General features: G+C 41.8%; 2 protein-coding genes across 5 annotated transcripts; one reads left to right on the top strand and one right to left on the bottom strand.

The window, feature by feature from the left end:
- The first annotated feature begins 65 nt into the window (after positions 1 to 65).
- Positions 66 to 13,776, top strand: sergef (secretion regulating guanine nucleotide exchange factor). The gene is made up of 11 exons (XM_033635566.2): positions 66 to 155; positions 402 to 540; positions 2,723 to 2,875; positions 3,394 to 3,488; positions 3,665 to 3,725; positions 3,808 to 3,921; positions 4,036 to 4,098; positions 4,685 to 4,843; positions 4,937 to 5,103; positions 7,412 to 7,448; positions 9,938 to 13,776. The coding sequence occupies exons 1-11, from the start codon at positions 105 to 107 to the stop codon at positions 10,183 to 10,185; spliced, it is 1,287 nt and encodes a 428-aa protein (XP_033491457.2). The 5' UTR covers positions 66 to 104; the 3' UTR covers positions 10,186 to 13,776.
- On the bottom strand, positions 7,255 to 26,632 carry kcnc1b (potassium voltage-gated channel, Shaw-related subfamily, member 1b). Of its 4 annotated transcripts, none has more exons than XM_078167840.1 (4): positions 24,809 to 26,615; positions 19,193 to 20,108; positions 16,488 to 16,661; positions 7,255 to 8,798 (listed from the first exon to the last, which is right to left on the bottom strand). In XM_078167840.1, the coding sequence occupies exons 1-4, from the start codon at positions 25,373 to 25,375 to the stop codon at positions 8,725 to 8,727; spliced, it is 1,731 nt and encodes a 576-aa protein (XP_078023966.1). In that variant the 5' UTR covers positions 25,376 to 26,615; the 3' UTR covers positions 7,255 to 8,724. The 4 variants fall into 4 exon arrangements, with proteins under 4 accessions (XP_078023966.1, XP_033490188.1, XP_033490187.1 ...); XM_033634297.2 differs by lacking the exon at positions 7,255 to 8,798 and adding an exon at positions 11,093 to 12,800 and having other exon boundaries at positions 24,809 to 26,612; XM_033634296.2 differs by lacking the exon at positions 7,255 to 8,798 and adding an exon at positions 13,286 to 15,422 and having other exon boundaries at positions 24,809 to 26,612.
- Between the last annotated feature and the right edge of the window lie 499 nt (positions 26,633 to 27,131).

Here is a 27,131-nt window from a genome sequence, read left to right as displayed (position 1 = left end):
CTGCTCACAAAATGTCATGAAACTCCATTCTTCACCACAACAGTCAAACACCTGTTGGCAGCAGGCTTCACGACAGTGTCGCAAATTATGATGCAACGTTACTCATGGAAACCAGAGAAACGAGCTCGCGGGAGGAGTTTTGTTTACACTCTTGGGTAAGTTCGTTATTTTCACCGTTAATGTGTTAAAGTTGTGTATATCTAACTGTGTAGTTTAATTAACTCAAACACTCACCGGCAGCAGAGTGACACTTCGATGTTGACGTTAGCTTAGCACTTTTGCTAACGTTAGCTTAACAGTTAGCGAACTAGCTCCAACATACAAGTATCACTAAGCAACGGTTACCTCATAAATGTTAACGTTAGTGCTGTTCAGTATTAACGTGGGTGATGTCGTGTCAGGGAGCCAACAGCTACGGCCAGCTGGGACAGGGACATGTGGAGGACCTGTCGGAGCACCGGCTCACTGACAACACCGCCCTGCAAGACAAGACTGCCCGGGCTGTGTGCGGCGGCGGGGGTCACTCTGTGGTTATCACCGGTGGGTTACCGTTCGCTCCTTTTCCTTTCAAACACGAGGCTGAAGAGAGGTGTTCAGAAATGTGAACCAAGCCTGAACAAGCTGTGATCATGTGGCGCCCCTGGTGGGCCAAATCAGTAAAAGGTTAATGGCTGTATTTAGTTAGGTAAAGTCAAATTTATTGACAACACAAATCAGTCTCTGCTGAAATTCAGCATCCTCCCTTTGGATAATTACAAACTCCCTCCACCCCAAAAATCCAAGAAACCTCAGGAAGGGAAATTTGGGAGGGATCTGTGTGGACATATTTCCACATGTATTTTGTATCTAGTTGTACTTTTATCTACTGTTAAGACCTTGTTCTCTTATTTATTTTGAAAAAATGTCCTCCAGTGACTGGTTAGAGAAAAGTCAAATCAAACATTGACTGAGGAAATCACTGCAATGTGTTAAATCATAAGATCAAATCAGGAGTGAACAAATATTTGTTTTTTCTTCACTTATTGATTCAATTTTGAGGGCTACTTTTATTGAATATTGGTTATATTGTGTGCAGAATTAAAATAGCATAAAGAGTATATGAATGAATGAATGAACTTTATTTATATAGCACCTTTCATGCTCAAAATGCAGCACAAAGTACTTTACAATTCAGCAAAATAGAGAAATAAAACCATACAATTATACAACACTAATTCAAGGAGAAAAGAAAAGAATAAATAAATTTATCAACCAATAATTATCAAGCATTAAAAAAGGCTATATGTTATATTAAAAAGATGAGTCGTCATTTACAATTGTCCTCTGAGCTAGCAAGTCTAATATTTAAAGGCAGGGTGTTCCATATTTTTGGGGCATAGTAGCTTAAAGAAACATCCTCAAAGGTTTTTGTACTGACATTAGGAACAGATAGAACGCAGCTGTGGAGGATCTCAGGGTTTATGGAGAGACATAAGGTGATAGGGAATCTATTATATAGGAAGGGGCGATGTCATTAAGAGCTTTAAAAACCAAAAGGACGATTTGACTGTCAACTCTCAGTTTTCCAGTCATACCTATTTTATGAAACTTAAAGCCTCTTTAGGGACCACAGTATGCAGAAACATTTAAATACACCATTTCTAAAACTGGCAATACTCCTTTTTCCCTCACCAAAATTTAGCACAACACTGGAGCATTCTGACTTAGCAAACCCACCTCACAGGTTTACATTATAGCAACACTTGTTAGTTCTACACATCGCCCGCCTGACCTATGTCAGATGGACTGCCCTATTTGACAATACCTGCAGGGGATGGGAGTGTCAGATGGCACGTCCAAATGTGTTTTAATTATATATTACAGTTATTTTTCATGTAAATACATATAACTTGTATTGTCAGTGATTTAAGTCAGTAAGTAAGTTGTTGTACTTTATCCCATTAAGGGCCAACCATAGACCTTTAAATGGGCCTCCCTTGGCCTTGGTCTGGGGTCATGTGTACCCTTTGACCCCCCTGATGGTGGGCCTGGTACAGAATACACCAACATAATACAGTCACTAAATAGACAGTCCATGACAAAATTACACATAGAAAAAGATGCATCCAGGAAGATGTCAAGAAGCTTGTCCCTCTTACCTGGAGAGAGAGGACAGGCCATACAAACTCACAAGACACAAAACTGAAGCACATAATTCACATAGACCAGAGAATGAATACAAGAAGGGGAGCTGAAGGCTGAAGAGAGTTATTTGTTCATTTGTATTTGCCAAACATTTATCCAGTGCCACACAGAATTATAAAACACCACTGTGTACCAGACATCAAAAATATACAGCAAGATTATTGAGAAAAATCTAAGCAGCCAAAAGAAAAACTTAACATTCACATCCACACAATTTACAAATAGATTGTGCAGCAAATAGTACAAGATGGAAACTGCCTTTACTAAATTTGATCTTTTTCTCCCTCCTCATCTTAGAAGGAGTGTAATTATATGCACATCACATGAAGGTGCAAAGCGACTAGGAAAAAAACTTTTTAATTCAGTGTCTGTTTAAATACATTAATGGGTTGGAGTCAGTGTGTAGTTGTGTCTCTTTTTGTTATTTTTTCCTCTTCTCCCAAGCTTCCAGTAACTATCTAATTTAAATGTTTTGTACATGAAAAGCCAACTCAGTTGATGCTTTCCAAATGTTTGTGTTGTGTTTTGTGTTGGACAGGGCATGGAGATGTGTTTGTGTGCGGAGAGAATCACAGAGGCCAGCTGGGACTTGGTCACAATGCAGACATCTCAACTTTTCAACTCTGCCCCATCCTGAGTCAGAGAGTCACTAAAGTCGCCTGTGGTTGGGACTTTACTCTTCTTCTCACTGGTGAGAACCATTTTACACCAGGGTGTGGTGCTCTGTTATAAATGTGCATGAGATTCGGAAGGATTAGGACAGTTTCATGAGAGACTGTTAAGCATATACCCCAGTGTTCCTTTTAGGCAGAGATACAGTAGTAAATAGGATAGGGGGATGTTTTTTTGTTTTAAAATGTGCTATATTAATAAATTTGATTTGATTTGAATATTGCAATCCTACAACTGTGTTTCATTTTCTGATGACACATAATGAAAATGCAGCCTTAGATTCACATTCTCAGTGATCATGCCTGTCCTAAAACCAGCAGCAACTGGAGGGCTCTCATGCAGACTGTTTTTGCCCCTTCTGTAAGCGTGCAGTCTTGCAGACTTTGAGGGAGTTACCCAGAATTCATAGCACAGTAATGTTAACAATGGGAATGACAGATGAAGCCTGAAGCTGCCTTCCACCCAGCCAAATATTGAATATATTTCAGTGAGCTTTATTTTAGAGATCTTTCTTTTCTTTTTATGTCACACTGACAGACTGTGGTCGAGTACTGGCATGTGGCTCCAATTCATTTGGACAACTAGGTGTTGGACAAACAATCAAACACTCTGCAGATCTGCTGGTTGTTGAGGTGAGCACATGGGCGGTGTGTATTTAACTTACTTCCAGGATCATAATACAGCCTCTTTAATGTTTGCCATATCTTTATCAACTCAATCCTGGGTGATCAAAACTGCTACAAACCAGCTTCACCTCATGATCAGTTTGATTCTTTAAAGCAGATGTCACTGTGCTGTTTGTTCTCAGAGTCTGAAGGAGTCAGTGGTGAATGTAGCAGCAGGACTCAGACATTCACTGGCTGTGACTGGTAAGTTTGCACCAAAAACATCATCAGTGTGTTTTCATTCAGCAGTCAATGCACAAATCCTAATGTGCTGTTCTGCTCTCAGACTCAGGCTGTGTATATCAGTGGGGAAGTGGTCTTTCCAGTCACGCTAAGAGAGCACTCAGTCCACACCCTGTTCCTGCACACCTCAACTCTACAGTGCCCTCTTTGGTACCAGGTAGGCTAAGTGAAACAGAAGTAGTTACAGAAAAGAAAGTCTTTAAGCACTCTGTGATTTACAGTGCCAGTGATGATTGATGAATGTGACCAGATACTTGTGCCTGTGTTGCAGGTCTGGATCAGAAGACAGCACTAATGGTGACTGCAGGCTCAGCACACTGTGGGTGCCTCACAGGTGTGACACTAGCATATATGACCATCTCAATGCTGTGTTGATGTCTAATTTGGTTTATGTAGCACAAATATGTGTCTCCGACTAAGAAAAACATTCATACGAGCCTCCAAAATTGCAATATGGACATGTTGGAATGTTTGTAGGCTCCAAACTTGCAGAAGATTGTTAACACCGCCAACAAACAAGACAGCAGATTTACTTAATTTAACAGCCAGAGGTGAAAAGAAAAAGCTTGATTTTGTGTCGTGATTTTGGATGTATGCATTCCACCAAGATATTTGCACCAGCTACAATAGGAAGTGGCTTCCAAAGCTGGAACCTTCTTTCGAACAGACAGTTCAAGTTTAGATGGAAATGGGTTTTCTGCTCACAGACATAAGACAGGCTATAATTTAAAAGCAGTCATGTAAAACATTTTGTACTGCTCTGTCTCAGAGGGAGCATTTACATTTTCAGGTCGTACTGGCGAGTTGTGGCCTCCCCTCTGTCCTGTAATTAGTTGACCAGCAACACTCAATTACTGCTCTGCCTTTCTGCTGCTGCCTCTGCTGAATGAAGAATAATGTCTCTTCTGTCATGTGTGCAGGAGACGGCGATTTGTTTCTGTGGGGAAGCAACAAGCATGGCCAGCTGACCGCCACAGAGCCCTTCCTGTCCTCTCCCACTCTTGTAAAGCGCTCACTGCTGGGTGGAGAGAAAGTTGTCCACGTGTGGAGCGGCTGGACACACACTGTTGCTCAAACAGGTGAAACATAATTACACATATTAGTTCTTGGACGCTCACTGGTTTTCACAGGATTTAAAGGACAGTTGCCAACAAGGTCATCATTCATTCCAGAGAGTGGGAGAGTGTTGACATGGGGCAGAGAAGATTATGGACAGCTGGGCCGACAAACATCAACCAGTCAGAACTCAGAGGGGCAGTCAACAGGTCCTTCAGCAGAAGGTGGAAACCAGCCAGCTTGTTGCCCTGCAGAAGTTAAAGTCCTCCGTGGCGCGACACAGGTAAGACTTATCAGTGTTTGCCACCTCTACAGACTGAAAAACACAGAAAGCATCTGATAAACATTTATACATATAATGCATTTTAGCAGAGGTCGGATCAAGTCATTGTTTTGCAAGTCACAAGTAAGTCTGAAGTCTTTGCACTCAAGACCTGAGTCAAACCCCAAGTCCTAAACTTTAGATTTTGAGTCAAAAATTAGTCATAATGCATTCTTCATCAAGAACCTTGTGATTTAAACCAATAAAAACACTGAATAAAGCAGTTTCACATAAAGAATAAAATAAAATAAATGTTTTTGGGACGCTATCCTTAGCAGAGTGGTTGCTTTCTACAGTAGCCGATGCAAAACGAAAAATGCCCCTTTCTAGGGTCAGTATTTGGTTTGTCTGCCTTGGGCTACTGTAGAAACATGGCAGTGCAACATGGAATTGAATCGCCGTGGACGAGGGCCTGCTCCCTATGTAGATATAAGTGGCTCATTCTAAAGTAACGCAAACACAATGATTCCTATTTTCAGATTATAATACACTAAAGAAAACATACTTACTATATTTTATTCAGTTTCAGCAAGAATATCCCCCTAAATTGTAACACTGGACCTTTAACTCAAGTCATATTAGAAAAATATCTACAACTTTCCCTTCCCAAATTTGTAAGACATTTTCTTTAAGACTAGTCTTCGTTCAAAATTATATGTATGTTGTGTCATGTATTATGTCTAAAGGAAATTAAGGTCAACGTTAATTTGTTCAGGAAATGAGGGGAAATTAATTGGTTTTTTTTGGATAGTTTTAAATAACATACTGTCAAATTTTGGGCTTGGGGGGAAGTATCAAGTATTTCCAAGTCAAAAGGCTCATTTTCAAGTGAAGCCACAAGTCATTGGTGTTTAAATCCAAGTTGAGTTGAAAGTCTTTTTTTAATCTAAAGTTAAAGTTAAATCTAAAGTCGTCAGATTTATCAAAGTCTAAAGTCATGTAACTCTGCATTTTAGATAAAGTTTAAAGACCTACTCTATTGATTCCTGCTGCTGTGGCCGTTGTTGTCCTGTTTTAGCAGAACATGTCTGTGTAGTCAAGCAGGGGGCAGCAGACAACCACAAACCAAACAGGTCGCTGAGGGTTTCTCAGTGTGAGGTGAAACACAGTGTGACTGAGTGAGAGCCAAGCCCTCTAAGAGAAGCTTCTTAATGATTTGCATCACTATATCTTCCGTGTAGAGCGCACACATACTGCCAGAGGACCACTTACGTTTAGTGATGCCAGAGGTCTCTTCTCCCATAAGGGCAATTATTTGTGAGCGTCCAGGGATTGCAGCAGTTAACCTGAGGTCTAAATGGCAGCAGTATTGTAGGAGATCGTTGCCAATAAAGTGAATGTCAGGGACGGGCAAGGGCAAGCTCTGGATCACTCTCCCACTGCACACATGATCATTGCTGCAGCACTCGCGTCTATCAAGGCGTAGTCACCTTGTGTGTGTGTGAAGCTAAAGGCAAGATGGATTAGCTGCTGGAATTATTAATCTCTCAGCCCACCCTACCATGTTGGCTCCTCCTAACACTGTCTGCACACCCCTTAAGAGTCAATATTTATTAAAGTGTCACATTTTTATGAGGCCTATGAACATTACTGGAGTAACAAATTATAACCTGTCAGTGGTTCAGGTGTCAGGGTGCGTTTCTATTCATGGCTTGCCACAGCTGTGTGCTTTATCAGGGTAGGTCAAACTTTATTAGCAACACAATTCAATGACTTTTATTGCAAATATAAGAAAGCCTTTACTCGTGTTGACGTTTGTATATTTCAGGGTAAGAATTTAAATTTCTTCGCTCAATTCTTGTAGCAGTCATGAAGGAGGAAGACTGCGGGGGAAAAAGGCCATGAATTGGTAAAAGGCTTCGGTCATCAAAGGCAGGCACGGCTGTCCTGAGACAGTTGCTCCTACAGATAGACCAGCAGCAGTGTGTTTAAGCTTTTATGAATGAGCTGGCATTTCTGCAGTTTTTCTGCTCTACTCTCTGATGATGCACTGTGGAACGAGGGCTTTATAGTGGAGCGTCTAATGCATCTACGGGCGAAATCATCACTAATGTTATTTGCGTTTAGTGCACTTGTGTATGCAGTTTTGAATAAACGCTGGATGACTACATCTTGACACATGGACTTTTATTTCACTTTCAGAGAAGATTTGGTTACAAGGTGTCTCAGTATCCATGTTGGCATAACAAATTGTGCATATTATAGTCTTAAAATTGGCTTCCTGCTTTCAACACACATTATAAACACTTCTCTCTCTTCTTCTCTACAGATTGCATGCGGATCTGAGCATAACCTTGCCATCGTAGGTGAGTGTAATTTTTTTTGGCTTCTGTTATTTTCAAAAACTATATCAGAACTCTGCAATGTTGCTGCAAAAAGATAAGCATAAACATCTAACATAATGCACAACTGCACTGGAAGATACATCAAAGAAGAACGGTAGCAGAAATAGTTTGAACTTAACAGTAATGGTTTCAGTAGGTGCAAAGTGCCTGAAACAAGAGACTCCACTTTTGGCCTGACATGACTCTGGCTCTTACTAAATAAAAGAATAGGGAATACACATTGAATCAAGGAATGAGAAAGGGAACTATCTAATACATTACAGTTTAACATGAGTGTGAAATATTAATCCTTCTGGTAATGCTGCAGAGGATTTCTGAGGTCAGCTCATTGCTCTGTGGCCTTTGCATCAGGAAGTAATTACAGCATGGATAGATGGGTATCATTGAAAGAGGCAATTACCCGAACAGGCCTGCAAAAGAGCTGAATTAACCGCACACATTTACAGGCATGTTTTTCCAGTTCCAGTGTTTGCAGAGCAGTCTCCCCTTTGTCCACATAAGAACAGAATATAGGCAACGCAGTTACACACATCCCTTGAATAATACTAAACAAACAGACATATGTGGTCATGTGTTTGTGGTTCCTCATCAGATTTCCAAAGATAATAAATGTGCTTCTATTCTTCCGAGGCTTGCCAAAAGTCTCCTAGCTGCAGAAAACATTTTGGAAGTAAAATCTTTTGCATTAAATTTTGAACAGTGACCCACTTTTATACATCGGCATGAATATAGATACCGCAGATGAAGAGTATAACACAAGCACATGGTTCCATTAGAGAGGAAATGCTGGACATCGCTGGTATTTCTACAAGCAAATGGCCATCCACTTTTAATGTTCTGACCAATTTGAGCAGTTAACTGGAAATGCCATTATAATTAGGAAACTGTTAACGCTGAGTGTCCATCATAATGGCTGTTCTCACAAAGCACTGCTCTGTGCTTCCAGAAGTTCAGTGATGTGATGAGAAAGCAGAGCCAGTAAATGGCGTGCTCATGTGAACCTCCTGCACCTGGCTCCTCAGCTCCTCTGCCATGCTCTCCTCTTTCTCCTCCTCCTGTCTGGAGCGCGGCGGCAGGAGCAATGAAATAGCAAAACAGGATTGGAAGCAGAGACCTGAGTGCTGCTATTTCTGGTGCTGAAGTAGGTCAGGCGGAAAGGAACGGAAAGCATTGCATGCTGCTCATGATATCTGTTGCCTGCTCAGCCTTTGCCCATTTGCACCTGAGGAAGTGCTCCTCATGTATGAAAATCATCGTCGTGGTCAGACGTGGGAGACAGGCCAAAGACGCTGTGGGCACAGCTCATCCAATCTGAGGAAAGATTTTTGTTAATGTGAACATTTTGAACTTAACAGGAAGGTATAAGGACAAACACCTTGGATCAGGTCCTGTTTTATCTCGCTGGTATAGTGTGATGTAAGTTCTGCAGATTGCACACTGTGGTTTTGTTAATTAAGTGTGAGATTTTAAACTGTCGAATGCAGAAACCAAATGACGGGATTTGTTTACAAGGAAATGGCTTTTGGCTTGAGTGTCTTGATTTTTTTTATCCCTTTGTTGTGCAGAATATTGTGCAGGCACTTTGTTGCCATGGAAACACTGATGTGCTGTACTCCAGTCAGTGAGTCCATGAATCGAGCACAGCACCAAAACAAGGCTTTTTTTCCCCAATGAACTAAACATGTCAACACATTAAGCTCACTCATAAACGAGAACTAGGATGTTTACTGAATAACCTTAATCAAACATGGAGACTCATGCAGTTATAGACGCATGCAGAATCTTAAGGACCGAGCAACATGTGTGTTTGTTACGTGTAAGCCGTATCTGGCACAGTGTCACACTGGCATAAGTTGCTGGCACGATATCCACTCTATTAACTGGCGAAAGCATATGTGTCACTTGGCGAATCCAAATCTTTGATGCCACGGATTTGCAGAGACGAGCTGAAAGGAAACAAAGAAACCCCTCGATGAAAGGAATGAAAAGATTGCATGAAAGACACACAACTGCAGGATGGGGAAAGCTTGAAGATGTGTTACCCTTGAGAAAGCAAGCTCGCTTCTGTTGCCATGGCAATGGAGCCTATTAGGTAACTGTGTTGCCATGGCACGTGTCTCCTCGGTGATGCAGACCTGACCACACCCACCAACAAGCTCACCAGCTGTGAAGAGCAGGGAGGCTTTATTGCTGGCTGAGTGTCAGCATTGGGGACAGAAAGAGAGAGAGAGAGTGTGTGTGTGCGTGTGTGTGCGTGAGTGTGTGTGTGTGTGTGTGTGTGGGTGTGTGTGTGTGTGTGTGTGTGTGTGTGATCGCATGCCTTCTGTTTTTTTGCACCCAGGCTTTTTTTTCTTCAGGCTACTAATTTTAGCCTACATGGTACAGTGCTGCAACCCCGTCCCTCTCTCCTGTCAGCTCCACTGACCCATAACCCCTCTCCTCCTTTTCAGGGGGTTGTCTCCTCTCCTGGGGCTGGAACGAACATGGGATGTGTGGAGACGGTTCACAGAGCGACGTTTTTCAGCCGCAGCTCGTTTCGGGTCTCAGACCTCTTCTCATTGGCTGCGGAGCCGGACACTCTATGGCAGTGTGCGCTGCGACCGCTGACTCAAGACTCAAACTCTGCAACGACTCAGTATCATCGGAGCAGGAGCATTTATTCAGCACGAAGGGGTCGGAGACAAGACACACAGAATGATTTTGTGAATTAACATATCTCTGACTGACTAAGTGGTGTTTATGATTATTCTAAGTGCCTCTGAATATAAAGTAACTTTCACCTTGTAATAGGCCACTTTAAAAAGATCAGGCTTTAAACTGCACTCGTCATAAATACTGTTATGTGTTTGGACACAGGCTGAGTTACGTTACATGTGGACAGAGGCCATCATTTCTCTTACCAGCCCATCACTTTCATGGACGTGACTGGGAGCCGATGGCTTTGCAGGACATGGCCATGCCTATGGCTCCTGGTCTACCTGCCATGTTTGTCTCCCTGATTGTAGCCGCTATGGATCATGTGAGGGATAGGTTAGACTGGTGCTATAGCTCCATCTTCCCATGTCAGCAGGTTTATTGCTGTGATCTTGGGTGTCAGGAGACAATCAATCTCTGCACTTCATACTTGGTCATCTCATGATTTACCACTTACACATAAGAGTACAGTATTTTTTCTTTGGCAACTGTCCATCACTTATTTATATTCTTGGCAGTCTGTGTCATATTCGTCAGCGTTCTGTTTGTCTCATTTGCACCTCTTTCATGCTGTATACTTCATTAATCCCTCTTGGGGGAAATTCGCCCCCTGCATTTGACCCAACCTACATATTTATAAGCTGTGGGCGGCCGCAGTGCAGCACCGGTGACCAAATGCAGGTCTGAAGACAGTGTTGTGGTCAAGGGCAATGGCAAAACTCAGCATGGCTCATTGATGCAATTTGTTCACTTTTTTTTATTTAAATGTTTTTATTTTGTCTTTATGATTTATGCAATTTAAATAAAAACCCATTTGTGTCACTGAAATTATGCATTAGTAAAAGTTAAATTAATGTGCTTATACCTGGATTAGTTTGAAAAAATAAATCAACACTCGTTGAAAAAAGATCATTTCTGTGTTTTTTTTATTTATCACTATTTATTGTACAAGCCTGAACTGTATTGGTCAAAAAAGACAAAAAATCCCTAAACAACAAACCAATCAAAATGATCACTGAACACCTTATTGAGATAACTAACCACAAAATGCACGGTGTTCAAAACACACACACTGAAGTCTCACTAAATGGCACCTTTAGTTGCCTCGTAGTTGTTTTTTGTCTCGTTTTGTAACAGCTGCTGTTTTTATTCCGTGTCGGCCAATGACCAGCACACTGTCCCCCATGTTTGTGCTCAGCTCTGTTGGCAGATTCAGTTCTGCTGTACCTGACTGCATACAGTTCTCAGTAGGTTGTTGGCAGTGTGTTTGCAGTTGTTTGTTAAAAAGTTGGTCCCTTTCCACTAACTTTTCCACACCAACAGTGAAGCAGTACTTTGCATCCAGTAGCTCTCCTCTCTGTTTTTAATTAGGTATGCTCATTACTTGCCTTTAGAAGCTGATCCCTATGGGGGTCCTTATTGTATCTGTGTGCTTATTGAATACTGAACTGGTGCTTGCTTTAAACGGCTGGTGACTGATGACTAATGTGAAATAAAATGTGCAAATAATTTATCATGTCGGTTAAGCTATACTCCTGAATGATAAGAAGAATTTGCATAACAGAGGCACTTGTCCAGTGTGATGTGTGTAATGTTTGGCATTGGTTAGTATTACATATTAACAAACACGCCAATTTGCATATGTGCAGAAAAAGAATCATAATTCAATTCTACATGATTGTCAATTAAAAGACACTACAGAATAAGTATGACTGTTTGAGCTGTGATATGAGTCAATGTATTTTATACATAAGCTGTCTTTGTTTATCAAAGCATAGCTACGTATGACGATATATCAACATTTAATTCATGTTGAATATCTGTTTTCCCTTTGTGAATATCCCTCTTCAAGTTTTGATAAACCAAACAATTATTTACCAATTCTCAGCAGCAGACTTTGCCATTTTTAATGCCTCATAAATTCAAGGTAGGAGTGGTGTTTTTTTTTTTTTTTTTTGGTTTTGTTTTTTCAGTATGACACTTTTTTTTGTGGATGTTATCTCTTTGATGCCTGAAAACATATCAAAGGAATGTTAAAAATTCACTGGTGCAAAACAGTGCAAAAGTCTACAAAGATGTGACGATGACAGTGCAAAGTTTAAACGATTTCTTTCAAACTGTTTAGTCTGGCTGACATGACACGTGACATTGTTTCTGTTTTTTTGTTGTCGTTTTTTCTTTTTTCTTTTTTTGCCAGGGTGATTAAAATTGGAGCAACATTTTTTTTTCTTTCAACAGAAGAAGCACACAGATATTTGATGATCACTCAAAAAACATTGGGTACACACAACTTCAGCACACAAAAAAAGCGTATTTACAGCACTGGCACACACCAAAAATAGGCACACAAATTACAACACAGTAACCAGTCACAGATACTGACCTACATAAGGCTTGACAACAAAACTTCCTCAGTGCTACATCTATGCTGAGTTTGTGATGTACAGGTTGTCACTGTCACACCCATTTAAAAAGACTAAGTAATACACACAACAATGCTACAGCACTATCAGGTGGGTGATGGGCCATTATGGGTCATACACATAGTGGTTGGGACACCATGGTTCATAACACAAACTGACTCTGTTGGTTGTCTGCTCCGGTGCTGTCGCTGGGTCTCTATAAACATATAAAAAAACAATAACAAAAATAAATTATTACACAAATTATGTGGAATGGTGGAAATGATGGCGATGATGGATATCTCTGCAACGGATGAGACATGACACTAGCTTGGAGAGTAAAGAAAATGTGCTCCATTAGTTCGTCATGGTAAACGACAGGTTTACCATGTGTTTCCCATGCTTAGCCAAGGCATCAGACAACGATGTACTGTCTGTGTGCAGAGGTTAGATTCTTGAGTCGGTTAATAAACATGCCCAGTCATGCTGCGTTTTACAGGTTGATGTACAGTAGTTCGGTCATTGTCATGCGTTTGTATACTTTGCGTCATGCTCTCACAGTCACCTCGGGTTTTTTTAAGGCTCTCTTTGACCGGGTAAACGGAGGGTCAAACAGCGGTTCAAAGCACTAGCTGTGAGCTAGTGGGAAAGGAAAGATGTATGTATGCATGTGCTGTTGAATAAAAACGGAGTCTAAACGCTCGTTGTGTATAAAATTTATTTCATGCAAGGACTTATATTTACATATTTTTATTTGAATACTTTTCTGTTGCATAAATGGAAAATACATGCATTTACCTTTCCCCAAGTAGACCCACATCCCATGCTGTGTCGTATTGTACTTTTTTTTTTTCACTTGAATTGCATGAGCATATAATTCACCTGCATCTCTTCACATCAAATCTTCACAAGGTTTTTTTTTTCTTAAATATATAACGTCCATAAATTACCACAAGAGACATGACTCGAAATGTAAAACTCTGCTCATTCAGAATAAAAACAAAACTTAGATGACTTGCTATACTTATATCTTCCTCTAGAAATTGACATTTCTGATTGGTCAACATAAAATTTGTTAAAGTGCCCTGAAAGAATTGTGCATAATTATTGGGACAGCATCAATACATGTAACAGTAACAGTATCGATGTTTTAAATCAATAGACATACATGCTGCCGAAGTCATCCTGACATCTCTGGTAACTCGATATATTTTGGCTCTGTAGAGTTGCCTGGTCCCCTTTAATAATTTGTGCTTTATCATACAAAAATTCTTGAGATGGGGACTGTAAAGTCAGTGTTTTCAGCTGTTATTTTTACCGCTATTAAATCCTTAAATCCTAGTGTGTGTTGGATGGTGTAACAATAGTAACCAATTTACTGTGACTAAGGGTACAAGGGTGGTGCAAAAAGGTACAAGATGCACCGTATAAAATAAAGCTTTCGTTACACTGTTATGAGCATGTTATAAAGTGTATTGATGCTACACTGGGAGCACTTATGTAATATCATGTCAATTTATTACTCGCTTTTACTTTGCCTCGCCAGGTATGAAGGCACCTTTGTTTTATAATTCATGAGTCTCGCCTTAATTTAGGCACAGCAGCAGAAATAGAAGTTGCTGCAGACTACGGATACTGTTGAAAAACTAGAACTACCAGTAAATATATTTGTATAAAAACTATTTATGCTCATAACAGCATTAGTTGGCTTTATGACAGATCGTTCAAGTCAAATCGCTATTTGGCCCCAGTCAAATGAATACAAGAAAATAAGTATATGAATTTGGGGAAAGGCAAAGAATGGCGGCTACATAAAAACCTCTGCTATGACTGAGTCTCTTGTAAAGCTGTCTCAAAATGCATAAAAATGACAAAGCTTTAGAAGCTTTTGAAAGAAAAAACTTTTTTTTCTTACAGGTACTGCGATACAGTTAGCTTCTTGTTGAACATAATTTCTCATGCAGTTCATGCAAATGAACAAAACAGTTTTAGTTCTGTTGACATTAAAATGTATTCATCACTAGTATCATAGGAATTGTCATCATCTCCATATTGCATTGGACATCATGAACATCGCGTTCATTTTTTTTTTTTTTTTTTTTTAATGGCCACTCAGGTAACATTGAGCCTCGTCTGGATTGCACTTTCAGAATGATAACGTCTCTACTTTGCAACGTACAAAGCACTTAAAAGGAGTTCCCTTAACAGCTGGCAATGGTACCTTTTGGATATGTTTCAGAGCCACGTATTGTTAATGTCCAGCATATTATTAGCAGGGGTTACATCTTATGAAAGTTTCTTTCACAAAATTGTAAAAAGCAGATGAGATAAAAGTTACTGGCAGAAGAGTATGCGAGATCAAAAGCAACAGAGCAACAGGCAATGATGTAAACACAGGGAAAGAGTGGGTTTAGCCTGAACAGTGCTTTGTCTGCAACTGAGGTGACCCATGCAGAGTGGCATGTGCCAATGTTGTCTAGTCTAGGATATGATGACACACCCAAGGAGAACACTTGGGTAAGCTTGAGTATTAGACACAGTTAAGATACAGTTTTCCAGAAAAATAATGAAAGAAAAATGAAAGAAAACCAAAAAAAGCAAGAGTGAAGGCAAGTGTAAAAGCAAAATTTGACAGGTAAGATAAGAAGGAGGAGTGTGGACTGGCCTTCCAATGGCATTGTGTCTGCTACTCAACCATGCTACATAATGGATGGGATGGGAGAATGTGAGTGCTGCATTAGACAAGGTGGGCTGCAGGGCAGGGCGGACACTGAGGACACTCCAGAGGCATCCCCGCTCATGCCAGACATGCTGTTAAGGCTCCAAGGCTTTTCATAACCTTCAGTTGAAAAACAGAGAACGTTCTGAGTACACTGCAGCACTGAATCCATGACAAGACTGTTTTTGGCTGTTTTCCTCACTGGTAATACTACACCTGTTGCTTTCTTGTTTTTGTCTCCAAAGAAACAGGTCAACACAGACTTGAGACAGATTATTATTCTCCATGCATTGAGTGCATCAGGAGTACAACAGCATGCACCGGGTGGTACTGGAATGGTTTGGAGTATAACACTATAAAAGACTTGAAAAGGTAGGCACCTCAGGCAGGGAATGTGTTTTCAGCTACAGGTTGAATTTCATACTGTAGGCCATTTACTGGTAGTGTGCTGGCTGCACTCACAGACCGACGTGACTTACTTAGAGGAATGTTTGGTGGATAAATACTAAATAAACACAAAGGCTTTAACCCTGGTATTAAAGTGTAAAAATCAGTAAATTATAATTTGGCTCTAAATAACATTAATAATAATATTTAGCCTTCCTCCATTTGTGTTGTGCTCCTTCACCATACTGATAGCACCCATCAGCAAGACACTTCATGCACCATTATGGTCAAGAGCAATGTACTCATAAATCAGGATCCTGCATGGTATTTATCATTAAAACACATATACATACATGGTACACACATAGCACATAAATACTTTCTTAGGCATGTAAGACAACACATTCTAGATCATATCGAAAATAGCTTTCTTACTGGTAAATAAATAGGGGTATTACATTATGCATGGTATCAAAAAATATATTATGTAGATGTGGACAATTATTGACATTTGTGGTGATTGTGCTTGGCCTTAACAGATGTTTGTGTGACTTGAAATATATTTACAATTCCAAAAGGGATGATTGAGGAGAAGCAGCTGCTGTGAAAGTGTGTAATAAGAGGTTTGTTGTTGTGTTTGTGTGTGTATGTGTGTGTATGTGTGTGTGTGTGTGTGCCTGTGGAAACACTGAGGCGTAACACTCAGCAAAGAGAAGGAAAAAAGGAGCGTGTCCTGTCTACGGTCTACAGGGTGTCAGTGTCTTACAGGGGCCTGTGATTGGCTGTTACTGTACGTACCCCTCCTCACTCTGCCCCCTGTGTGGTTGGGGCGTTCAGCAGTGGTGACCAGGAAGCAGGGCCGCTCTCTGTCGCTGGGGCTGAAGATTTCCTCCGGAGATATGGCCTGGTCTATATGAGGGCAATCTTCGTTGGCCAGCGCTGCATTAGCTGCCTCACCGTTTAGCTTGGAATCTTGGGAGAAAACAATGAAGAAAAGAAAAAACAAACAAAGGAAACGAGGTTCAAACGCAATGAAGTGGCTTCTGTGCAACTTAAATGTGGAACAAATTGCCAGATGCTGAAACCTGAAACACTGCTGACCACTTTCAAATCCAAGCACCATTGTTTGAATTAATTTTAAAGGAATACTTTACCCACAAATGACCATCTGTTTATGAATTAATTATGCTGTGTTACCAAAAATTCATGGAGAAAAATCTGTAAACAGCGAATGTATTGATTTATTGACTAGGGACCTTGTTTAACAACAGTAAAACTATATCAAAACATTCTTTTACAAACAGTTACACAACTTCTACAGAATAATCCAAGTCTCATTTCTCCAGTTGTGTGCTCGGTATTTCCATAACACATATATCTTCACTAAAAACCATGAGTATCAGAGTCTGGCTTTAAAGCATAGACTGTAAAAAATAACTGACATAGCTATCGTGATGTCACACATTGGTTTGAAGCCTCAAGTCTGGCATTGTGGCCATCGCCATCTTGGATTTTTGAAGCCAGAGGTCACCATATGTGGGTGAGAGGCTGGCTCTGTGGAGGAGCGAGGGGTGGATCTGACTGAGAAGCCAACAACACTGTTGCCAGACAGCCTGTCACTCAAAGCGGCCTGCCCTTAATTATGCATACATGTAGGCCTACATGAAAAATGGCTGCATTATATAAAAATTCACCCTCCACACAGTTGTCATGAATGTCGAAATTAAACATAGACACCGAATCTGTTTTTGTAGCAGGCTGTAAACATGTTTATTTCTACTGTAAATTCTGGCATTGTAACATGAGTGTCTTTGGGGATTGACTGGCGCCTGGAACCAGCCTCAAGCAGCTGTTCAAAGAACTGCAGTTTTTGGCACCTCCATTGTGGCTTCACTTCTCAGCCCTAGAGGTTGCCACTTGGTAAATATTCAACAGATTGATCTAGGCTGAGATTTAGTTGGAGACTATACTGTTTTGCAGTAGCCTCCCAATCCATCTTGCATCAGCTATCAATCAGTAATAACTGTTACTAACAAGCATCATCAGTTTTTGGCATTTGCATGTTGGCCTCATTTTTCAGTCCTGCAAGTTGCTGCTTGGTTTAAATAGAGCACAGTCAAGTTTCACTTTCATTTCAGTTTTAATTTGTTAAGTTTAATAGTGAAACAGCGTGTTTGGTAAGTACTGAGCGTACAACTGGATAAATGAGATCTGCACAAACTGTGTGAGAGACAGTAAGCAGGTGTTTTAGTGTAGTTTTGCTGTTGTTAAACATGGTCCCCAATCATTCAATAAATCAATATGTTTGCCATTTTCTGTGGAAGCATTTGATAAAAATAGTTTTCTTCACGAATTCAAGGTAGCACCACATGACTAACTGACATTCAAATGGTCATTTTGTGGGTAAAGTTCTTCTTTTCTGTTGTTTTTATTGTTTTACTCCGTGTGCTTTTTTCTGTTATCCTTTATTGTTTTTATTCTATGTGCTTTTGACTGTTTGTGTTTTTACCTGTGTAATCTGTAAAGCACATTGAGTTGCCTTTGGGTATGAAATGTGCTGTGTAAATAAATTTGCCTTGCCTTTCATATAGGCAGGTTTTTTTTTCTTTTTTTTTCCAGAATTAAGCACCACATTTTTTAATATATCTTCAGTTTTCACGTTCTACCACCTGGATACACACAGGGATTACCTCGTATAATAATACTGAGTGTATCACTGCTGTCTAATGTTTGCTTTGCACTCTGTTCTGTATGTTATTGAGCACAAACTGTATCAAACATCAGATTATCTTTGCATTAATGCCACCAGAGGAACTCAGGAGAAAATCAGCTGAGCCCAGCATCTATTTATATGTTGTTTAAGATATACTATGCAGGATTTTCCTTAAAAACAATCATCACTTATGAGCCACTAGAAATGTTAAGGACATTCATGAGTGTTTTCCCCCACAGCGCTCAGGTGAGGTTGGGGCTTTGTGAAAAGGTAGAGACCAGGTTCCAGACCTAAAGCAGCAGGCATCCAAGAGATACAGTGCTGAAAAAACAGAAAAAAGTGAGGCAAAACACCAAACAAATGAATCTGTGGCTGCCCTTTACTGTTACTTTTGCTGGTGAGCCTGTTTACAGACATTAATGGACAATCCTGCATAGTATACCTTTAACATCAGGAATACATGGTGATTACAGGCTCTCAGTTAGTCTTAAGAGAGAGGAGGAGTGAACCGCTGCATTAAGAAGTGCAAAATCAATATCAAGATTACTCACGGTCTGCCTCAATCTCTCTATTCTCCTATCCAGAGCAGAAGATGCTCTTCATCACATATTTTATTGATTGTTTTCGGCGGGAAACTCATTTGTTTAATCTCATGCCTGAATCATCAGCTGATTGAAGTGTGGGAACAGACAAACAATGAAACCGCTGAGTAGCGATGTGGCTGCTTCAGGAGGACAGAGAAGTGATGAGACGACAGTATATCAGAGAACACATCATCTTTGTTCCTTACCTTGAAACTTTATCTCGAAAACGTCGTCATTGGGGATGGGGCTCGGCTGTTGGGAGCTGATGCTTGACTTACAGAAGTTTGGAGAACCTGGTTGGGGTGCCCGAGGGATATGCCTGTTCTTTTTCTTTGGTAGTTTCTGTTTCGCCATGGCCAGAGAGTAATACATTCCAAAGTTGTTGACAATCACAGGGACGGGCATGGCGATGGTCAGCACACCTGCCAGAGCGCACAGGGCTCCGACCAGCATACCGGAGGTCGTCTGCGGGTACATGTCTCCATAGCCAAGGGTCGTCATGGTCACCACAGCCCACCAGAATCCAATCGGGATGTTCTTGAAGTGTGTGTGCTCGCTGGCTCGAGGGTCATTGGGGTTAGCTCCAATCCGTTCAGCGTAGTAGATCATAGTAGCAAAGATGAGGACACCGAGGGCAAGGAAGATGATGAGGAGCAGGAACTCGTTGGTGCTGGCCCTCAACGTGTGACCCAGCACCCTCAGTCCCACAAAGTGACGCGTCAGCTTGAAGATACGCAGGATCCGCACAAAGCGGACGACTCTCAGGAAGCCCAGCACGTCCTTAGCTGCCTTGGAGGAGAGCCCGCTTAGGCCGACCTCTAGGTAGAAGGGCAGGATGGCCACAAAGTCGATGATGTTCAGGGCATTCCGAATGAAGTCACATTTATTCGGGCAGAAAGTTATTCGCATTAGAAATTCAAAAGTGAACCACACCACGCAAACGCCTTCGATGTAGGTGAGGTAGAGCGCAGTCTCAGTCTCCTGGTAGGTGTGCTCCACTGTGATGTTGTCCACCACCTCCACCTCAGTACGGTTGATGATGGGGTTGAAGGCCTCGTGGGTCTCCAGACAGAAGGTGGTGATGGACACCAGAATAAAGAACAGCGAGGCCAGAGCCACCCACTGGGCAGGAAATGTATTCAGGGTGCAGCACAAGAAATAGAGGGGAGAGAGGAGGGGGGAAGAAGGACAAAGAGAAGCACAGTAATTCATGCAATGTAATCAAGCTCAACGCCCAGCAGCCATTCTTAGCATGTCACAATGCAATTCAATCTATTATCAGAGACAATGCCGTCTGGTTTGACAGTGACAGTGGCATTGACACACTCTCTCGCTCCCCCCCTCCCTCTCCCTGCACTCTATGTGTCTTGATTCAGAAGTGTCACAGTAAAAGGGACAATCAATGCAAGCGTGCCGCTCTCGCTTCTGCCCCCCTCCACTGTATCTCAAGGTCATGGCATTTTCAAGGGCATGCTACATTAGAATTACTAAGAGCCAGCAGCAGCAGCAGGAGATGGGACATTAACCCACATGACTAAAATTAGCGGGGGCTCTTCCCTTCAGCACTATCACTACGGTACAGTAGGTCTTCCCTACACAAGGTCATACTATCCAGATGATCAACTCTTGGGAATCGTAGTGAGCTGAGAGGCTCGCTGAGCTGATGACAGACTTATATGAGGAACCTATATTTCCCTTAATGGTGAATGTGTACTTTAGCCTTCATTCTATATTGATTAGAGGATCAGATTTCTTCACATTTAGGTTCTGATATTCCTGATGCATACGACATGGGTGGAACAGATACAGTATTCTCTCCTGGGTATTGATTGCAACGCTGTCCTCATGTTATCCTGCTCTGATCATGCTATACTGGTTTAGAGTATACACGCTGTAGCTGGAGTGGAAAAACTGCCGTATCTTAAATGGGAATTGGAGGTCAATAGATCAGAGTTGCTGGACAAAGATTCAGACAGTTAGAGTGGATAGCTACTTAATCATCCTATGAATCACAAAAATTGGATCAATAGCAGTTTGTTCATGCATGACGATGTCTTTATAAGAGTAAGTGAGTCTCTGTAGTGCTGCTTAAACTAATGCACAGCGTTGTTAAGTAGCTGCCAGGAGGTTAGTTGGAGTGGGGCATGTCTGGGCACGAGGGCGTCTTACATATATTCCACTGAGCAAAGGAAACACTGCGTCTTAGTCAGTCAGGTCCATTCACAGTTTGTCACGCAGCACAAGATGGAAAACAGGCCCTCATCACAGCATCTCATCACTGGCAATTCATTGCATTGTGCTGAGGAAATCACTGTTGCTTATGAATGTCTGTTTCCCATCTATGTTTTTATAGCGGTCCGGAGGGAACCTGTGCGTTAGCAGAGACTTCGGCACGGCAACCTTCTTGCTGTCAGCAGGGCTGTCCTCTTTGTTCGGAGAGACAACTCACTCTGCGCAAAGAGGACACACACCAGATTATGAAGATGATGAAGGTTAAGATGGCATTTGAATTTTAAGACTTTAACCTGGCATGTGAATAGCTTTGTGTTCTTTAAAATTATTTTTAAAATAAAAACAATGTCCATATTTAAAATACTAATAGAGTGAAGACTAAAAGAACACTTGATATATTAATGCAGTCACACTCAAAATTACTACAATAAGTACCTTTGGGAGGCTAATAATGCTCATCTTTGTTGGTACACTGTGAGAGAGATTGTGTGTCAGTTTTTGAGGCATTAGCACAGTGTATGTGGTGCTGTTGTATTGGATTGCATAATATTGTTGTTTTGTCCACCCCCTCTACAGTATGTACTGTACAAAATAACAAGTACAACCTAGAATATAATACAATCCAATTCAACCACATTGAAAACTACGACCTTAAATAACAACAGATTGGAATAAACAGCAGAGGCTGAATTACCAACTGGGCAAAGTGGACAACTGGGGCTGGGACCCCGGACCATTATGGGTCCCAAGAGACGCAGACTGATTGTCAGCAAATGTGTTCTGATTTAATTAATTGCTGATTGTTTCGGAGCATCATGTCTGCCTGTATCTAAATTTATATGTTGCGTATTCCTGAATTAGTTTAGTGAAATTACCTAAGACAGATAACACACCACTGGGGGCATCTGTGAGTCAGCTGTCAACACCTAACCCGAGTGTTGGCATTGTCCATTTCTGCAAACTTTAGATAAGTAAAATTTGTATGTTTCGTGTGTAGTGGATATGAAATGTTGTGTTTCTTTGCGTTAAAATGTTATGTTGTGACAGCGATGTGGTTAATATGTGGTTAGGTTTAGGCACAAAAACTACTTGGTTAGGGTTAGGAAAACATCGTGTTTGGACTTAAAATACCGGGTTTGGTTGCTACAAACACAGCTGGACATGTCCCGACCTCTTGTTGAAAAATATCAGCTTTTGTCACTACAAACATGGCTGGAAATGTCCCGACTGCTGATCAAAATACCCATTTTTGGGTCACCCAGTAGTTCAGTGGGTAGAGCAGACACCCCATGTACAATGGCAATATCTTTGCCACAGCGGGTCCACTCCCCCCCCCCCAAAAAAAAAAAAAAAAAAAAAAAAAACGCTTTTGAGATGTCCCGCTTTTATCGGCACAAACAGCAAACAGGGTTTGACATGTCACAATCTCTCATTAAATAATACTCTTTTTTCGTTACAAACACAGCTGGAAATGTCCCAACCTCGGATAAAATTACTTGCTGTTGTCACTACAAACACTGCTGGAAATGTCTCGTTAAAAAATACCTGCTATTGTCATTTCAAATATGGCTGGAAACGTCCCAAGTTGTCATTAAAATACCCACTTTTGTTATTTGTTGGTCTTTAACAGTGTCTGCTGCTGTTTGCTGCTAGGCAGCCGTCTCACCTAGGTGTCACGCCATCCACCATCCCTTTTCTGATGAGAAACTCAGCTCATACACATGTAATCTGAACTACGTCACTTTAGAAATATTGATGTGACATGTATGAACTGTATAAATGTAACATATCCGTGCTTTGCACAAGCGTATAATGCCAATGATTTGTTCTGTTGACTGGGCTGCAACACCTCAATTATGCAGTATGAACAAATGTTTAATATTTTAGGTTCACTGACAGTAGAGCTGAAATAATGAGTCACTTACTTGAACAGAAAATTAATCAGCAAAAACAGTTTGGGTCATTTTTTATGGAGTTATTACTGTGGGTTTTTTAGTTTTCTATGATTGCAGACTGCATCTCTTTGGTTTTTGGATTTGTTGACAGACAAAACAAGGTGTTTGAATATGTCAACATGGGCTTTAGAAAGTCGTGATTATTTAGTTAATCCAAAAGCAAGCACTTTGGCTGACCGTGACAGGTCTTTTAAACGTGCTATATAAATAAAAGTGAACTTGAACTTGAACTAAAAAATTATAATCCGATATCTCAATAATGAAAATAATTCTAATTTGCAGTGCTCTTGTCATTTTGTCAGCCTGTGTACAACAGTGAGCAAGAGAACTGTAAAATAAACATCACCATCACTGCCAGCACGCTTCAGTGTGATAAAGCCTCATTGTTATACTTTCATGCCTCCTGACACACTGCCTCGCTCAGCCCTCTGAACATCCCACCCCTCAAACGGTTAAACAAACGCTGCCTCTGATCTTGCCGCTTCGTACAGTAAATTGTGTCTTTGTGGCAGTTAGGGAACAGTGTGGCCTGAAAGGGAGGGCGACAGGCGAAGATTGTTTGTTCCTTATTGGCTGATTCTCACTGTTACTGGTGCACCCCAGGCCTACTGTGATACGCAGTGACAAGGGTTTTCCACTGATGTATCCACTGTGAATAGAGTCTGTAATTAACTCTGAGGATCTCTTCTAATTAATCTTCTTGCCAGTCTTGGTGGAGTTCTGTCAATCTTTGCTCTGCTTTGTCTTGCTCACTGTTAAATGTGGGTCACATCTAAGGATTTCTGTGCTTTGGGAAATATCCCTACGTGCAGAAAGTGAAATCTGAAAGAAGTCTGTGTGTGTGTTGGTTAAAGCATTCCCACTAATGCTTGCTGTAAGAGTGAGAACATGTCAATACAGTTTACACTTGCTGGATGGGGCCTGGTAACTAATTAGACCAATCAGTGCTACAGCTGTTAAACCAGCGGGCAGCACAGCAGTCTTTGCAGGGGACAGTGGTCCAAAAAAAATCACAAGGTGTAATGTCATTTCATTGTCACCATCAAGAGGCTTTACGCCCAGATGGAAAAGTGCCCATAACGATGACCAAAAATGTCACCTCAAACAGCAACCCAATTTTTTGTCTGGAAGTCTGCCACTAAAGTTCTGGTGGTGCCAAAGATCTGCTTTCCTAATGTGCATCTGACCTATTTAAACTCAGAGCCAGGCTGCTCAGGGATTCTTGTGCCCTGGAAATATCAATCCAAAGACCAGCGAGAGCCACAATCACTCTTTATCTTCTCCTGCCAGATAGAGGAGGGTGGGAGTGATGATTTGCATGTAAATGATTTTGACAGATGAGGTCTTTGGCTGATTTTTCCACCCCTCCTTCTCTGGACAGTCACATCCCTGCTGTGGAGACCCCTGGGAGGGCAATTTCAAGGTCATCAAAAGCCTCTTTAAATCTCCCATGGCCATAAATCTTTGTTTCACCACCAAGGGACAAACACATTCACAACTGAGCTCCTGCATGCAGCTGTTGAACATTTTGTGTGTTGTTTTAAGTCAGGATATGCCTGTGATAACTCCTGATGTGGTTTTCAGATCTTAAGTTCACTAAGGAGAACAAACATCTCAGACTTAAAAGCAACTCACCCTTGCATATTTAGAGGAGTAAGGGTCCTCAAACAGAGCCCAAACATGTTTCTGCCATCGGCTCCACAGGCTTCCACTCCTGGCATCATGAGTGTCTGCCTGCGCCAGCCTCCTTGTCATTTCATCCACATCATCCTCGGCAGTATGCTCCAGCTCTGGCTCCGCATCATCGCTCCCCAGGTCTAACAGGCCCCCCCCGCCGAAACTATCAAGGGCCTCCTCTGCCTCCCGGTGCTGGCGATAGGTCATCCAGCAGCATGGCTCCACGTCTGTCTCATCAATGCCCCAGAAGGCCAGTTCCTCCTCATAGAGGGGCCCGCAGACATCAGCCGGGCAGTGCAGTTTACCTGTCCTGTAGTAATTAAGGATATGTGCAAACACGCCAGGGTGGCGGTCGAAGAAAAATTCCTCGATCTTGGCATCATAGTCAAAGTGGTTGGGTGCATCAGGCTCGGCCAACCAGGACAAACGGGTGCCAGGTAGAGTGCGCAGGGTGCTGCGGTATGTCTGATGTCTGATCCCTCCCACGTTTATCACAATGCGATCCTTGTCGTCGCTCAGGCCCATTGCGTCCCTTAGGCATTTCTCCAATAAGTTCCCTTCATCGCAAAGGTAAGTCTAGGCGCCCCTGTGCAACCATGCACAGCACTGATCACACTGAAGCAAACAATTACATAAAGGCAGCAGCGCGCAAAACAACCTGTCGTCTCTCACCAACTATGAAAGAAATCGGGGCTGTTGGACACGCATCAGGCTACATTCACTCTAAATAAACCCTGCGTTTCCTACGAGCACCTGTCATGCAACTGGAGGATCATAAACGCTTATAGCTGCCAGACTCACTGGAGGGTATAGAATCGAAATCCAAAATGATTGCAGCCAATGGCATCACATTAAGAATGGACGTCACATCGTCTGTAAATCCAAGATGTCGAGATAAAAACACAAACGCTGACAAATTTCCCCCCCGCCAGGAGAGCAAATCCAGCTCATTGGACTCCCCAAGTTGCGGTGATTGATCGGATCAGTCCTGAGCAGGTTTATGACTTTCACAGCAAGGTGACTGCGGTGGTGCTGAGCGGACAGCGCCTGTCCGGCAGCTCCTGATGGAGACTCGGCGCTGTTTTCAGTCCCTCCTCTGTTGCTGCCTACAGACTCACCTCCTTCACACCGACGCTCAGCCCGCTCCCTCTCTGCGTGTAACGACACACCGCCGCTGTACACCAGCTCTTTGTCTCAGCGCAGAGATACTCTCCTGCATGGGAACTTTCCTTCACGCATTGCTCAGAAGGAGAAACACCCACAAAATGCTCTTATTTCTGTGCTGTGTGGTGAAGCAAAATAGAAAAATGAGAGATGAGAGGGTGACAAACCTCCTCTCAAAAAAACGCCCAAACTGCCTGTTATTCACACCGTGCCCAGCTCTCCTCTCAGATCACATGGAGCATGCCCAGTGGACCCTGCATCTGTTAAAACCCGCTGTCAAGCCCTCTAATTAAAGCTGTTGAAATTGTCATCGCTGCCCAAATTTTGTCACTTGGAGGGTTTATGGTCGGTCAGCTGCTGCAGCAGTCAGGAGGGACTCTTCATGCACAGCTGGCTGGAGAAGGAGTGACCCTGGAGCCATGAACGCGCAGATCCGCCCATGCCATCAAAGAGAGACTGATCATATTACCTTCTGATAGCCTCGTGATTTACTGATGTGAGACTCAGACTGTTGTTGACAGGCTGCATGTGTGTGTCCCCTCACTGACTGTGGAGATATTTGTAGAACAAAGAGCTGAGAGGGTTTTTTTCTTATTTTGCGCAAGTCTTATGTGCTGCACTTGTGTGTAATAATAATTAGCCTCCACCTGTGTTTTCATGTGCCAGTAGAGGGCGCGATTGCTCACTGCAAAGAGGTGCCTCTTTGGTCCCTTTCATTTTGTGTTTGTTAATTAACGCGAGATCTTAAAAACGTGTCAACAGATTAAACAGGCCTACATGGAAAACTGGGCCATGATATAAAGGATAAGTGCTTACTTTTTAGTGTGGATTGATGATTTTTTTTCCCAACATTTTCATAGCTCATTTGACACATTTTGTCATGAATTAAACTTGAATAAGAAAAAAATCAATCAATGTCACACATGTAAACCTGCACCATTATTACTATGTGTATGCTGATGCTGAAGTGTTTCATTAATTAAAAAAAAAACACAAGGGATTGCACTTTTTCCCTTCCTTTTTTCTCCTCCCTTTCCTCTAGAAAAAAACATGGGACTTTCTGTCCTACATTTCATCTGACCATAACCCAATTTTAAACTTGCAGAAGAACAAAGTA

Source organism: Epinephelus lanceolatus, chromosome 5 (assembly GCF_041903045.1).
Source record: "Epinephelus lanceolatus isolate andai-2023 chromosome 5, ASM4190304v1, whole genome shotgun sequence".
Taxonomy (NCBI): Eukaryota; Metazoa; Chordata; class Actinopteri; order Perciformes; family Serranidae; genus Epinephelus; species Epinephelus lanceolatus.
Note: the sequence above shows the minus strand (reverse complement) of the source record. Positions and strands in the feature narration are given on the sequence as shown.